General features: G+C 34.5%; 1 protein-coding gene across 3 annotated transcripts; it reads right to left on the minus strand.

The window, feature by feature from the left end:
* Window positions 1-4,910: 4,910 nt before the first annotated feature.
* Window positions 4,911-15,819, minus strand: LOC106768271 (homeobox-DDT domain protein RLT1). 3 transcript variants are annotated; one of them, XM_014653322.2, is made up of 18 exons: window positions 14,610-15,819; window positions 14,002-14,439; window positions 13,589-13,665; window positions 12,745-13,155; window positions 12,555-12,635; window positions 12,284-12,448; window positions 11,975-12,197; window positions 11,742-11,842; window positions 11,199-11,285; window positions 10,947-11,099; window positions 10,692-10,847; window positions 10,177-10,386; window positions 9,431-10,090; window positions 8,798-9,349; window positions 6,852-7,472; window positions 6,655-6,759; window positions 6,287-6,550; window positions 4,911-6,008 (listed from the first exon to the last, which is right to left on the minus strand). In XM_014653322.2, exons 1-18 carry the CDS (start codon window positions 14,806-14,808, stop codon window positions 5,112-5,114), a joined length of 5,400 nt encoding a protein of 1,799 aa, XP_014508808.1. In that variant the 5' UTR covers window positions 14,809-15,819; the 3' UTR covers window positions 4,911-5,111. The 3 variants fall into 3 exon arrangements, with proteins under 3 accessions (XP_014508808.1, XP_014508807.1, XP_022639318.1); XM_014653321.2 differs by having other exon boundaries at window positions 13,589-13,668; XM_022783597.1 differs by having other exon boundaries at window positions 13,589-13,671.
* Between the last annotated feature and the right edge of the window lie 982 nt (window positions 15,820-16,801).

A 16,801-nucleotide genomic window follows, 5' to 3' on the forward strand; every position in this document is an offset into this window, starting at 1 on the left:
CATTTTCTTTTCCAATGTGTAATCGAATAATATGTGATTGGAAATAGTATTTTTTCCAGTGAGAAAAAAAATGATAAAATGTTAGTTTTATTAAATATAATAAAAAGTATACGAAATTAATTTTTATTGTGTTGAAAATATATTTTATTTATAATAAATAAAATATGAAATAAGTTTAAAATACAAATAAAAGAATTATAACAAAGTAACTAAATATAAAAGATAAAGATAATATATGTATCTAAAATATGTAATAATCTAATATATTTAATACTCCTTTTCATGTTGGTGCATATAAATAGTATGTACTAAACTTGTTATAAGTATAATCAATTCTCGGTCTCCATAATACTTAGTAAAAATACATCTTAACTAATCGTTTGAGTTAACGAATTTGGTCTCGATGTCTACAAATATAATATTATTCTCTTAATGAAATGAATCTTAATGTGTTTTGTCGTCTTATGAAATACAAGATTGAAACTAATATGAAAAACAATTTGAATGTCAAATATAAGTGTCATTTGAGTGACTCACATATCAAAATTGTAACTCTCTGAACAATTACTTAAGTCAAACAAGTTCACAAGTGACTGAGGTCATAACTTTATATTCTACTTTTGCACTTGTCACAACACTTTGTTTCTTGCTTTTCCAAGAGATCAAGTTACCACCAATGGAGACACAATATTTGGATGTAGACCTTTTATCAGAAGTAGATTCTATCCGATCAGCATCTGAATAACATACACCTCTTGTATGACTATTGGAACCATATAATAACCTTTTTCAAAAGAACCTTTAATGTACTTTAATATAGGAATGATTGCATTTCAATGATCATGACACGAGGAATTAATAAATTGACTTACCACACTTACTACAAAGGAAATGTTAAGATGAGTAATTGTAAGATAATTCAATTTTCCAATTAATATTCTATACCATTCGGGATTTGACATAAACTCCCCCTGATTTGGTAGAAGTTTTGTATTAGAATTCATGGGTGTGTCAACAAATTTTGAATTCATCAACCTAGTTTCCTCTAAAATATCTAATTCATACTTCTTTTGAGATGTAAAAATATCATTGTTGGATTGTGTTACCTCAATATCCAAGAAATATCTAAGTTTATCAAGATATTTTCTCTAAAAAAGGTGACAAAGATGTTAAAAGATGTTACCCCAATATCATCAGCATATATTATCACGTAGACACATCCATCACTTGAGTGATGATAAAAGGCTAAATGATCTGCCTCACACTGAGTTATCCCAAATTATTGAATAACGTTGCTAAATTTTTCAAACCAGGTCCTAGGAGATTGTTTTAGTCCATGTAAGGATTTGCGAAGACAATAAACGGTTGTCAGAGTCAAAAGAGACAAAGTAGTACGAATTGAGTCATTTAGTGGTTGTTGAGAACAATGTCTACGATTATAAACTTGAAGTGGTGATGGAGAATAATCTGATGGTGGTGGTAATAGTGGAGGACCATAAATAATAGGAATATTTATTTAATTAGATGGAGACATATCAAAAGAAGAATGACCTTTAAAGTAAAAAGAAGACTTATTGAATGTGACATCTACAAAAACAAAATAACAATTAAGAAAAAGAGAAAAACACTTTTATCATTTTTTAAATCTAGTAAATGTTAAAAAAAAAAAAAAAACATTTTTGAGATCGATGAGATAACTTATCAAGATCAAGACCACAATTATGAACAAAACATGTAGTAAGAATAACATTACCCTAAAAAATATTGAGGAAAGAGAGGTTCATGAGAAAATAAAATAGAATGAGAAATTTTGTGATCTAAAACCGAAGAGGGCATGTGATTAATGAGATAACATGCAGTAAGAATAACATCACACCAAAATTATTGAGGAATTTCATTATGAATTAAAAGAATGTGAGTTATTTCAATAAAATGTTTATTTTTTGCACTTAACCACCACCACTTTGCTGAGGTGTACATAAACACATGAAGTTTGATATAGAATATCATGAGAAGAAATAAATGGTTTAAAAGAATGGGAAAGATATTTGTGACCATTATCATTTTGCAAAGTTTGAATAGAAACATCAAATTTAGTTTTATTTCATTAAAAAATATTAGAATATATAAAATAATTCAAAACAACTTTTCATTGAAAGCAACCAAATACATATGGAATAATCATTAGTAAAAGTAACAAAATATTGAAAAGCTAAATTAGACATTATACGACTAGGTCCCAAAATTTTATAGTGAACTAAGACAAAAGGAGATGAAGTATGTTGGGATACACTACAAGTAAAGAAACTACTATTATGCTTACCTAATTGACATAATTCACACACCAAACTGGATAATTTAGATAAGCTGAGAACACACTGTTGCAATTTGATAAGACTAGGATGACCTAACTAAGCATGAAGAAGTGATGGAGACTATGTAAGTACGCCAACATGTGTAGAAGGGTGAAGATAATAAAAACCATGAGACTTACATCTAGTGTCAATAACTTATCTTGAACTCTCGTCCTGTAAACAAATAGAATGTTTAGTAAAAGAAGCAATACAATCAAGAGAAATAGTTAGACAACTAAAAAATAGTAAGTTAAAAAGAGACCTAGGGACATAAAAAAATATTATCAATGGATAAAAATAGAAAAAGGTTAACAGTCCCGATACCATGAACTAAAACCCTTGATATATCCGCTATTGTAGTAGAAGGTAAATTATCTGAAGAGAATAAAGAGGAAAACATTATTTATTACCAATAATGTGATTTTTGACTCTTGAGTTAAGAACCCAAGGACCAAGAGAAGAAGATTGAGTCAAACCAATAAAAGATGTATCTATGCACACTAAAGAAGTAGTGGAATTAGAAGGTTGTTGATCCTCATACCATTTGAGAAAGTTGCTTATAATAATAGATTTTTTAGTGATATCAGATGAAGGAGGATCTATAGAAGGTGATTGTGAGGAAGGATCAATCTAAATAACAAAATTAGATTGAGGATGACCTCCATGTAATGCATAACTCCTATCAATTTTATGGTGCAACTTACCACAATGGTCACACTTATTATGTCCTTTTCCAGGATTACAAGAGCAATTATGATCATTATATGAAGAGACTAATGCTTAAGAATCATTAGCGAAAACAGGTGTATCATTGATGTGTTTACTTGATACATGCAAAAGAGTGTAACAAGTAAAAGCCAAATTCGGTACAACAATTGAACCCAAAATCTAATCAATATTTAACAATAAATTTATGTAATGTCAATATCATAAAGAACTTTGATAGTTGCTTTATTTCTTGGGTAGGAGTAGACGTAGGAGGCAATAACTCATTAAATTCATGAAAAAGAGCATGAATCTTACCCATATAGTTAGCCATATAGTCTTGATACCAAGGAGTAACAACATTGAAAAGATTATAGCAAGCACTATAAAGACATTGAGTATCATTGGTGTATAATAATTTGGTATGTTCCCAAACTTTAGAACTTGTGTATAGGAAAAAAAAGGTTTTTTTTTAAAGAATAGTGAAGGGTACCCTTGATAACGATGTATAACTAAGCATCAATTTCCTTTTAACGGGGAAACCTCAGTGGAAGCAATATCAAACACTTTCTGAGTAATATAATCAACATACCCTTATGAATAGATAAGTGCATATTAACATAAATAATATATATGGACAGGTCAAATACATTGATGATAAAAGAGAGGTAAGAAGAGATAGCAAGGTAAGAAACCATAGATGAATAGGAGAGAAAGAGAGAGAAACACTAAAAATCTAAGGTTCTCCTATCAAGACATCAATCATAGATTTGAAAGAGAAAAAAGAGGCGATCTCGACTCTCTGAATCACTAATAATGTGTCTTAGAAGATTCGAGACACATTGCCACGTACGATAGAAAAAAAAAAGACGTAGATTTGAAACTTTGAGAGACGCATAAAGGTGTGTGGGAACATGATGAAGACGTAGTTGACGACATGGTGGTCACCTGACTGAGACAACCAAAACCGTATGGTCATCAGTCGAAACTGGAACCCCAACAACTGCAGGCAAGGGTAACAACTCCAACAACGACAATGGTTTCAGTGGTAGAAACAACAACAAAAAATTCAAGAGAATCTCAGGCTTTAAATACAATGTTAAAAAAATGAACTTTAAGCCTAATTCAACCTATAAAATCAGTTTGTAAAACGAAATTTGCACTCTCTTATATACTTTATATTAATCTTATATCTAGTTAATATAAAACTATCAACATACATCCATCACGAAACAAAATAATATCGTACATGAAACTAGATACTAATTAATGATCCGATAATAAATGATCCAGTACAAAAACCGATAAAACACTATGTTCACCAAACAAAAAATTTCCTAAAATTGACTAATTTATAACTTTAGTAACATTAAATATAATAAATACTATGTGGATTAATTTTCCTTATGAAAAAAATACACTTGGAATAATATATTTATAATAAAATAATCTAAAATACAAATAAAAAATAATAATAAAATAATTAAAAATAAAAGATAAAATATTTATATAGGATATATAATAATCTAATATATCTAAAATTTCCAAACTTAAATACTTAATTAAAATCTAAACATGCTGCCAAAATAAAAAAGAAACAGGAGGAACTGAAGAGAAATTCGTTTGTATGAAATTTGTTTCTTTGTAGTTTGGATCATTAAAGGAAAGATAACTTGAAGCATGAGTGTTCATAATCTTCAGCTTGAGCCCTTACACGTTATGTTGCAAAGAATTTTTCTCTTTTTTGTTCATTTTCCCACCAACATGAAATCCAAATATAGAATTAAAATTTTGTTGTCTACTGGTTGGGAGCAAGAGACAATGTTCTGATTTGTTTTTGTAGCACTATTATTGATTGTATAATAATATTATAATCATTCTATAAAAATCTTTTAAGAATCCACGCAATGGGCGGGTTTATATCTATTGTACACTATTATAGCCTACTCAACCATAAAACTCTCGAGAAGCCAAGCCAAGACTTGGAACTCGATTACCTCGTAAAGCTGCAATATAAAAAAAAAATGTAACGCAGCCTTTGAAAACAATGTTCTAATCAGAAGAATCTTCAGAGACATCTGAATCTGAGCTTTCTTCTTCATTTACAATTCTGTTTGCAGTACCATCTGAACCCTCGCTCATAATATCTCCCTCTGAATCCTCCTCTTCATTCTCTTCAATGCCATTATCATTGTGATTGTCATCTTCAGAAGCTTCAATATCTTCATCACTTGTTCCAACCAGATCCCCCTGCCATCGGCTGGGATTACCATTAAAACCTATTTCCCAGTTTCCTTGATCATATTCCACAGCTTGGCCATTGTCATCAGATTCTACTGCTTGCCCGTTGTCATCAGATTCCATTGCTTGACCATTGTCATCAGATTCCACTGCTTGGCCATTGTCATCAGACTCAACTGCTTGGACATTGTCATCAGACTCCATTGCTTGGACATTGTCATCAGATTCAGCCTCTTCAGTGCTGTTACTAATGTTAGCAGTTCCCATATGGATGGGAGTCATGGGACTTCCTTTTTGATCATCCCAATCCTCATCCAAGCTTCTTAATGATTCTCTAGCAATGTTGTTGCTACGAGAGGCACCCCTATGGCCTAGCAACAGATCTTCAACAACCTTTTTCCCCATTCTTCTTTTCCGGACTGTTCGACGACCACGTGCACCAGCTTGTCCTTGTGATCCCCCTCCCTGTTGTTTTACCCTTTGATTTAGATTTCCAGCAACCTTTGCACTGTGCCGACGGCCATTATTTTGTTTGGTTTTAGATATATTTTTACTCCGTCCTTTGAGAGCACTACCTCGTCCTCGTTTATTGTTGCTTTGCACAATCTTCACAGTATTAGATTTAACTTTCATGAATTCATTACGTCCCATGTCTGCTGTTTCAGACACTTTAATAGATTTGGAAGCATTGTGTCTTGAAGGAAGCTTCTGCAAGAGAGAAAAGTTAGATGGTTGTTAAACATCAGATTAAAACAAGAATTCCAGCAAAACAGCCACACTTGTCCACAAAATATAACCAAAAGGGACTTGTATAACATGCAAACATGGAAACCAATCTGTTTGGTGAATGTCCTGGACAAAATAGTTCATCTTCATTTTTTTTCAGATTAAATAAAATGGGAAACCCATAGCAAACATTTCATGGTAATGCCTACGAAATTAAAAGTTTAAGTGCAAAGATAACAGGGAAAATAAGATAGACTCACTATGTACTGCCTATCTTCTTTCTCCTCACGAGGCTCAGGTTTTTCATGCAGTACGTAGACAATTGATTCATCAAACTCAAAAAGTCTGAGAGACACGGCTGAAGTGGTCAGTGGAACCCATGGAAGGACAGCAACTGATTCAGGATCAGCAGAGGTTTGTGCAGCACTCTCTGACACAGTGTTCAACCCCAACTGTTCCCCTGTTGTAGAGAAGGTTGATGATAGAAAGTCACGCTTCAATGCTCTCTCGAGTAGGGCCAATATCTGACAAATGCATTGTTACATTTAGAAATGACTGAGTACATATTGGTTCTTAATTCTAAATGTTTGATAAGATATGGATGACAATTTTAATCAAAACGTCAAACCTGTAGCAGTTCCTCTACAGAAGATGATTTGTTCAACTTCACACTCCAATGCCTCCTAATATCTTCGATCCAAGTTGCTTGAAATGCTTCGGGTGGAATAGAAACCTGTAAATCAGAATGTGAATATAATTATAATATATCCTTCAAAAAGTACCATTCTAATATCAGAATGTAAATCACCAATACCATCAACTCACCTCAATATAAGCTAGCAGGGCCTTAAGCAATCTTGTCCGTAAGGGAAGAGACGAATCCAAAACACAAATCTCTTTTGATAATTTGTCTCCACATTGAAATGCGTGTTTAGAAAAATTAAATCCATTATTTGAGGGAAAAGTTCGGTGGCAACAACTGCAATGGGAGTCTTCATAGAAATAAGGATTGAGACAGATCTCACAGACGACAACCTGAGGTTTGCATCTTTTCTTCCCGTATTTCATGGCACATAATATTGATGAATTATAGCATTCTTTCCATGTCCACTTTTGAAAATCTTGATACCTTCTCAAGGCAGATTTCTTGTCGCTCTCACTTTTCCCAAGCTCAATTTTGAAGGATGAGGAAGTTTCCAAACTGTCAGAGTTCAGGCCACAAAGGGTACTACTGGGACTGTCAGATCCGGTATGTCGATCAGGACTGGAATCTGCTTCGTCAGCTTCATTTTTAACATGCGTTTCGCCTCTGCTTCCAGCTTTAGAACATTGTGTATTATTACGAACATTTTCCTTAAAGGAACCCTCAACCTTTTGCAACATTAGTCGCAAATGAGATTCCCTGACCCCACGCGAATCAAGGGAATTCAGAAGCACATCAAAGGCCTGTAGGATTAGTTTAATAAATTATAAAAATTAAGATGAATAACAAATCTAAATTCAAAATCACTAAAACAACGATGCTACATATTACTTGACAGCATTTCTATCTTTGGCTAGTCGTAACTTAAAAACATAAAAGAATGATACTTTTGAAAGAAGCAAACCAAATAAATACTGAGAATAAAAGGCCGGAACTGTGTTGATTTATTTTAGCAAGAGGATTGCTAAAGTCATTTATAAGGGGTATATAATGCACACAACCTTCACACCTAGGATTAAAAATTTGGAGCATGAAGTTCTGCAAGAAATTAGAATTGAGAAAAGGATTGGCTGATCTTAGATAAAGGTTTTTGAGCCTAATTTAACATAACAATGTGAGGTAAGGGCTGTGTCTCACTTATATACTCTTTTCAAGTTCTATTTTTAGTCCATGTGAGACTTTAGTCTTTTTCCAATACATCCCATCATGTCAAGCACTATTGGGCTCGGTGCATGGATAATATAATAGGTGGCTCTTTTTTAATGGAAGTAGTGTACGAGGAAAAGGAAAGTGTTTGGTGGTAACCAAATTGAAGGGAGATAGACTTGTGATCTTAAATAAGGAAACAAATAGGGAAAATTGATGAAATCTGAAGACCACTCCTAAGAGATCATTTAAGATACTCAAAATTCTAACATATTGTGATAATAATAAAAGATATTATAAATTACTTTCAAAAGGTTATCCTTCTTAATGGCATTTGCCAGAAGGACAGACATTGATGGATAACACAAAACTGAAACATGAGGAAATGAATTTAATGCAGTCTTTTAGGAACTGAACGGACCAACTGGTCTGACTGGTTCAATCATAGACCAGACCATTGGGTAGTTCAGCCAGGCCACAACAAATCCACAAATAAAAAGCCAGCTCCACAAATAAGCCAATGACCCCACACAAACTGGTCGGTTTGCTTATAAATGGTTCTTTGTTTGATTAATGTTAGAAAAATGCTCGAATTCGGTCATGCTAGACTCAAACTTCTGGATGTAACTTCCCATGGTTTATGAGCAAACCATTTTTACCACCTAATCCAGTAGAATACCTTTTGGTAATATTTACTTTACGTTGATATATACAATATACCTTCAGTTTGTATACAAACTGACACTGACACAAGTTCAACCATGGCTTAATCATTAACCATAAACCAATGCTTTCACTGGTTCAATGATCAGACTATTTTATGGGTATGATGTCTATTGGAGTCAGCAATGAGTTGATCAGAAAGAGGGATTGCCATATAAAGAGAAGAAAGGAAAATGTAACTAGACCACAAGCATTTTACCTCTTCAGTATCAATAAGCCTCCAATTGCCATCAAGAAATTCGACAAAGATCCTGCCAGAGCCAGGATCATTGGAAGAAGCAGATGCAACAAATTGCCAATAACGGTTACGTCTTCGATCTTGCCCAAGGGGTAAGGATCTGTAAGCACACATCTCCTCTGCTATGTGGAAAATATAAGATTTCAGCTGAGACCGTGACCTTTTTGAATACTGTGCAAATGTCTGAATCTGAGGGTTATCTGGGCCAGTGCAAAGATCTTGAACTGAAGAGTGTTTTTCGACAGACAGGCTCTGTACACCTGGAGTGGCTTTTTGATTTTCTGCAGTGCTGGGAGAGGGCACAACATTACTATTGTTGCCAATATTAATACCAAGCAATGAAGGGCTTTGGTTTCCCTCCACGGTGGGACAAGAATATTGTATTTCAACTTTATTCCCATTAAGAGATGGAAAATCAGATTTACTGAAAATATCATCTTTTAATCGAAATTTATCCAGTTGTGCTTCTGCCCACATTTGTTTCTTCAGAGCATTTGCTGCTTCCAAACGATCCTGAACAACTACTAAGGTCAATTTGATAAAAACACAAAAAAAAAGGTTCGGACAAAATACGTTATATGGAATAAAACTTACCTCAAGAACAATACGGATTGAATTTCCTTCATTTGCCACACCAACCAACACAACAAGGGCACTTAGACGCTCCTCTACACTGAGGTCAGAATATTCTCCTTCTGCAAGCCCTTGAACCCATGACTCTCCAGGCTTGCTTTCATCAATTTCCATATTATCTTCACCAAGATTTCCAACGTTCAAAACTTCACAAGCACCAGGTTTCCCGGTTACAGCAATTGGAGTATCAACCTTCTTGGAAGAACTCTCAGGAAAATGAGGCAGATCCTTATCAAACTCACCCTGAAGTCCAACATCATGGCCCAAATTTTCTTTTCCATTTGATGAGAAATCATCACACGGTTCAGATGTTTTGTTTGCACTTGACAAATTTACCAAATCATCAACTTCAGGGTCCTCATCAATTTCGTCACTCTCTGACTCTTCTCTTTCAACATCATCAGTATCTTCCTCAGCTAGAAACCCATTTTCAAATATCTGAATTTTCTTTCTTGCTTCTGAAAGAATGGACTCGGCATCAGCAGGATTCTTTCTAAATGCTTGACGAACACAATATGTTGACGGAGCTATTCTTTCAAAAAGCTTGGTATCTCTTGTTAAAGCAACAGAAATTGATGCCTCAGGTGTCTTGCTGGTTGTCAGATCTCGAAGACCAGATTTCTGACAGGTAAAGTGACATAAGAAGTCAAGAACAAACCAGACAATACAAAAGATCCCTTAATATGGATATGCAAGTATGCACAGACCTGAATTTTTTCTGCAAGCTCTAGTACTGTCAATCCCTTATCACCCTCAAGGGATAGAACATGAAATGCTGCAAATTTAACTGTACCAGGAGTTAATCGATGTCTAGATCTTCGAGGGGCTAACAGACCTCTCTCATGCATTTTTGCAACTGCATTTTCAGCCGCTGAACCATTTCGAAGTTTAGAAATGATATCTTCACAACTTTTTCCCTGGATTTTAGATATAGATTTCAATCATTTATTGGATAAATAACATTAAATCCCCAAAAGGAAAGCCTTTATTTGCTTACTAAAACGCATGCCAACCAAAATTTTCAGCAAAAAATTTAATGATAACAAAAGTTTCCCATTCCCAGCGGTTCAGGATAAACAAAAATGGCTAAACAAGAAATCAGCCAACTAAATTTATCTTAATTGTATATACTGCCTTTAATCAATGTGGAGGTATTCACATAATGAAAGAATCTTCAAAAGCTGCATATAAAAATGATAAAGTAAAACTGAGAAAACTGAACCTCGTCTTTATTATTTGCATATGAACAGGTAGCACTTCTTTTCTTTAACTGTGGTCCATATCCGGCAGATAAAGCTAGCTGTCGGAAAATTTCTGGCCATGTCAATAGATTCAAGTGCTTATGCCAATTCCGAATGTCAAAGCCCCATGCATATGCCTGACATGACAAAGGCAATATTATATGAATGGAGTCTGCTAAATAAAACCACTTATCATAACAAAATTGAGAAAAATTTCTATAAATCCTAGAACTTACGCCTTCCACAATCTCTGGATGACCACCTCCAGCATTAGCAGCACCATTTTGATTCGATCCTAATCCTGTAGAAGGTGTCCTTGCAACATCTTCAATGTCTTTTATTACCACCTTAAGCAGGGCAACATGTATCTCACCCAATAATCTTGAATCCTGAGAAAAAATCATTTGAAAACCCAGAATGAGAAAAGGGTGAACAAAACTAGTTAAACTAATAGCATGAAATCACTAGCAAAGTCCAGACTGACTCACATAGTCATGAAATGCTTGAACAAACTCATCTAGAGTAAAAGACCATAACTCCAGAACATCAGCAAAAGTAATCAAAAATCTCCAAACCTGAAATAGAACAGCACAGCTTTCAAACCATCAATTTAGAAGTATTAAGTAAGAGGAAATTGGTACATCCTCATAGCTCTGACTCAGCAAACAGCACCATACACTAAAAAGATTACAAGAGAATAACTACCAGAACTATAGATTGCAGAAAGATAAATTGCCGAAGCACAATTTCTTAATGCAAACGTCAAAACTAGATAATAGAGCAAACTAGGTAAAGACCAAAGGAAATATACAGGTTTACCTGATCTTAGTCTAACATACATGCAACATTAACACAAACCTGAAGTCCTTAACTATCTTATACAAGCAGATATAACAACATTAATCTATTATTTGAATTAATAAAAGAACTGTAATTATAGATCAGTCAGGACCAGAGCAGAATAATGGTAAATTAAGGATTTTGTATACTATGCATGTGAAAAAGAGGCAAAACAGATTATAAGAACATACCATGAGAAGATTGCCAACATTCTTCTCTGAGTTGATCCAGGGTTTGATTGCAAATGGTTTTCTTAGCTTGACACTCTTTGGTGGGAAAACACACAATGAATCTATAATATAAGAATGATTTTTCAGTACTAAACGTAGAAATGCATCCCCTTTAGTCTTTGAATCAATACTTAGCCCCCAAAAAGACCGAATATATAAAATTACAGATGGCAAAATAAAAATAAACTTCTCACCCCTAAATGACTCAATATGTTGCAGAGTATCAAAATCAAGATGAATAATAGAGGAAAGCCCCTTGCTTGAAGCAGCCAACTCCATCATTTCCAGCTGTTCATCCTCAATAAGTTCCATAGATTCCTTAGCTATTCTACGAGCAGTAGCCTTCTCAAGGGCAGCTTTCCTTCTCTCTGCTTCTTTCTCTTTGCGAAGCTCTTCTCTTATCTTCATTTTTTCTGCCTTTTATGGCAAAATATGTGAAAATAAATCAAGTATTCTCAGATGCCTAAACATAAAAGATATCATCACAAGGCTTGGACACTCACTCTTAAATTTTCTTTCAGCAAAAACTTTTCCCTTCGCTCAATTTCACGTTTTTGCTCACGTCTTGCTTTTTCTTCTTCTCGTTGTCTCTCACGCATTAACCTCTCTTCTTCCTTCTTTCTTTCACGATCTTGTTTCTCTATTTCTTTTCTCATCCTCTCTTCATTCTAAAAATGAGGGCAGGAAAAAGAGATTAATTCAAAGAACGTGAATGCAATTCAACCCTTATAACAATTATGATAGCAGGAAGAAGTGAGTTCATTTCAATGAAACCTTTCGTCTAAGGTTATCTTGCTTCTCAATCTCTTTCCGGATTTTCATCTCATGCGCTTCTACATCACGAACATCATCACTCTACATCAATAGAATTAAAATTATAAAACCCCACTTTACAAAGAATATACCAAAAATTAAAAGGGATCACTTAGCAAAATTACAATATTAACAAATAGCTCACAGATACCTTTCGTTTCTTCTCAATCCGTATTGCATTGTTGTTATGCAAAACTTGACCACTAGGTTGAGCATGGAGATTTTCTGGCACAACAACTTGGTGATCAGCAAAGTGAGAGCTCGTTCCAACATTAAGTATGGCTGGGTCCAATTCCCTAATTGGGGCGGCATTATCATCCCGCGTAGGAGACTGATACGGAATCAATTGCTTATCTTGTTGAGACAAAAGACGAGCACGAAATTGACCTTGACTAGGACGAATTCTAGGTACAGTTTCATTTCCAAGGGCCAAATGAAGATTTCTGGCAGGACCTTCCATTGCATCATGTAAATGAGATTTGCTGAACGGTCCAGAAGTATCAGACCTAGTGCCAGGCTGGGTTGGTAGAGATCGATAGTCACGAAATGTCCTTGCCATAGCCTAGAATGGAGTTCAACACAATCAAAGCTCAAATAATAACTTAAAGTAAAAATAAGCATCAACATGAAGACAAATAATTTAAACAAATATAACAGCATGTTCTTCAGTTCCTCATACAGTCAAGAAAAACAGACAGATCATTTGCACAAAAAGGGCATTTAAAATGATAGTCTATGTGCCAAGGCAAGCCAAAAGGCACTAAATTAAACATCATAAAGATGTACTTAACCAAGCAAACACTAAAAACTGCTGATAGAAAAGAAGTAAAGAATAAAATCTAGACATGATATTAACAACTCAAGCAATAAAAGCTTAGGCAACCTCCAACCTCACCACCATTGTCTTTCCAGTTTCCAATTTGTGACCAAGCAGTACAGGAAAAGTTTCATTTTATTAACCAATATTGCACTGTTGTAGCAGAAAGAAAACCAACCTTATTGGCTCTACTATCATGTCTTTCATATATTTTACTGTCATAGGTGAAACTAGGTAGCTTCTGCTGTTCGGTAGCTGCTGCTCCAAAAGAGAAATATACAAGAAATGTCAGTAGCCAAACAAAGGTCATACACCTATAACAAACATTTACCTATTTTTCTAGTTATTTGTTTAAATTATAAAAGTAGAAGCCGTAGAGTCGGAGAACATAGCCCTATGATAAGTAATCCAAACGAAATATAAGACAACTTTTCACGATGCCAAGGTAGAGAAGAAATGCAAGGAAGATAAAGCAGTCTAAGTTAAAATAGGACCTAACTAACACAATGTAACAATATTAAAGAAACAGCAGCATTCAGTTAATTCAGCAAGTTAAGATAAAATCAAAAGTTTCTACGATTTTTTGTATACCTAAAGGTGCTCCAAAGGCATCTGGTGGCAATGGATCAAACTCTACTCCTAGAATTGGTCCATCTTCCCTCAACGGCTCCCCTAACTGCGCCTCAACACAAGCAATTGCTCTACTCTCCATCATAGCCCGTGGGGACTCGTAATAACCAGGCACACCCCGGGGAACAATGTTCAGGGGCTCCACTCGGGCATAAGGGCTGGACCCTGAACCGGACCCGGATCCGTACTCATTACCAAGCTCCGGGGGGCCCAGCATGGGGTCATCTGTAGGTGATTCCGGCAAAGGCTCTGCCACCACCTTCCGTGGCACTTTCTTGGACGACAAGTCCTTCTTGTCCTTCAACCTCCTATGGCAGAACCACATCTGAAGCTGCCGATCCGACAACCCCAATTTCTCAGAAAGTTCTCCCCTCATCGTCTCCGACGGATAATTATCCACTAATCAACCAAAAAAAAACCACAAAATTATTTCCCAGGACCTCAGCAAAAAAAAAAAAAACCACCAAACTACCCAATTAAAAAATTACTGCAAATATAGAACAAAACAAAAACACAAGAAAATTGAAAATTGCAAAATTCAAGAAACAAGAGGAGGGCAAGGAACGAACCAGCATAAGCCTTCTCGAGGGTTTCAAGTTGAAAAGGGGTTTTCATCTGGCGCTTGGGCTTGCTCTGCCCCTCATTAGAATTCACAATCTTGCTACTAATTCCGTGATTGCTGTTGTTGTTGTTATTCTCATTGCTATCATCATCTGTGCCACCCCTTTTCCGATTATTCTCTCCCTCGGAACAAGCCTCTCCCTCCATCGACGAAAACCGATCAAAGATCAAGACTTTCCAATCCCCGCTTCACAAAACCCCAGAAATTGCAGAACCCCTAAAGTACAAGAAGCAGGAACGAAAATTAGGGTTCCCAGGAGAAGGAACTTCTGTTATTCCTCCAATTCTTTATGCCTTTCTCTCTCTTGCGATCAAATCCCAATTTCGTAATGACGATGAATGGAAGAGCAGAAGGGACGAAAACAAAAACATGAACAAATAAAGGAGAAAATATAACAGCTGTGTACAATGTGAGGATTGAAAAGATAGAACAAGAAAGAAGAATAAAAGAAACAAGATAAAAAACAATAGTAAGATAAGAATATTAATAATCGAAAATCAAAAATAATAAACCAACAACAACAACAACAGTTCCTCTTGACTGCTACTCCTACTATAATTCCACCATCACCACCTCCACCTTTCATAATAATTCCCTTTTTAATTTTTTTTCTTCTTCGAATAATAATCTGATTTCTTTTTTTTATTTTTATTTTTGTTATCTCTTTTATGAACGAACGGTGTTAGAGTGAGTGTGTGTTTTGTTGTTCCTGTCAAACAGGACTTTAACGAACAAAAACACGCCAAAGATAAGAAAATATGCCTTTCTTTATCTTTTGTTAAGATTTCTCAATATTACTTATTTCTTATCTTTTGAATTTTACTTTTGTTTGATTACATAAGATTTGTACCTTTTTGTTTTGATTTTGCTAAAACTAAAACTAGCTAAACATGAAATGTTTTGCTGAGTTTTGCATGTGTGTACTGTTCCTGTCTCCCCGGTGTGTTAATTTTGATGAACATTTTTCGGAGGTTCTGGTCTGGGATTTTCTATTTTATTTTTATTTTTATTTTTATTTTGTTTTTCTTATTTTGTTGCTAAAATGTAAATTGTGGATTCGAAGAAGGAAAGAGAGAGGAAAAGAAATGAATTGGGATTCATTGCTTCTTTAAACTTGTTTTTTCGTTTTCAGCTCAGTCTCGGTTTCCTTGATTTTCAGTGATTTCGGATCTCTTGATGTTTCACGTTTATGCTTTTGTGGCCCTTTCTTTCTTCGGGCATCTTAATTGGGCTTCTTTTTGGGCTTCCTATAAAGCCTTTCTCTTCGTAATTTCTATATGTACCCCCAAAATTTTAAAATGACCTATTCTAGAAATCTTTTGGAACAAAATTTCTAAAACGTAATTTCTAGAATAAGATTTTCAAAATAGAATTTTTTAAATAAGCTTTCCAAAACACGTAAATCCCTTCTGGAATAAGCTTTCGAGAATAGAATTTCTAAAACAAGTTTTTCATAACATATATGATAGCATCTGGAGCAAGTTTTCCTGAAAGAGTTTTTCAAAAGAAGCTTTCCGAAATATTTGAACTGCGTTTTGGAGTGAGTTTTTTCCCATCTTGCTCTTCTTCCTTTTCAACAACGATAGCGCAACATTGACAGCAATGTCAATGTCGGTGTAGTACAATTAGGGAGAGTATTTTAGTCTTTTTAAATTATTATAGGATGTAGTTAGTAATGTAGGGATGCTGAAAGAAAAATATTAATTAAATGAGATTTATCTTTCTTCACTATGTTTTCTATTTGCACCGCTCGAATTTTCGTAATGATTACTTTGTCGTTTTCTCTTCAAACTGAGACTATAAGTGTCAAAATATTTTTAGTACCAATGGAATTTTTCATCACTAGTTATGATATATTTTTTTTATATATCTGAAAGTGTCATGGATTGAATAATTTCAAATATTAGTTTTGAATTATATGCTATTATGAATTCCTCTTTTGGGAGGCAAATAATCTTCTATGGGTACAATCCATATTTACAAAAGGAAAAGTTTTAGAATGTATAATCCTAGAAGAATACCCCATACGAAATATTTTGGATTTTACAACTTGAATGTTTTCTTTTAATAAATTTATCCACGAGGTACTTATCCAAGGTCATTCATAAATTTTGCCTTGCATAATTTGAAAAGTCAATT

This window comes from Vigna radiata, chromosome 7 (genome assembly GCF_000741045.1).
Source record: "Vigna radiata var. radiata cultivar VC1973A chromosome 7, Vradiata_ver6, whole genome shotgun sequence".
Taxonomy (NCBI): domain Eukaryota; kingdom Viridiplantae; phylum Streptophyta; class Magnoliopsida; order Fabales; family Fabaceae; genus Vigna; species Vigna radiata.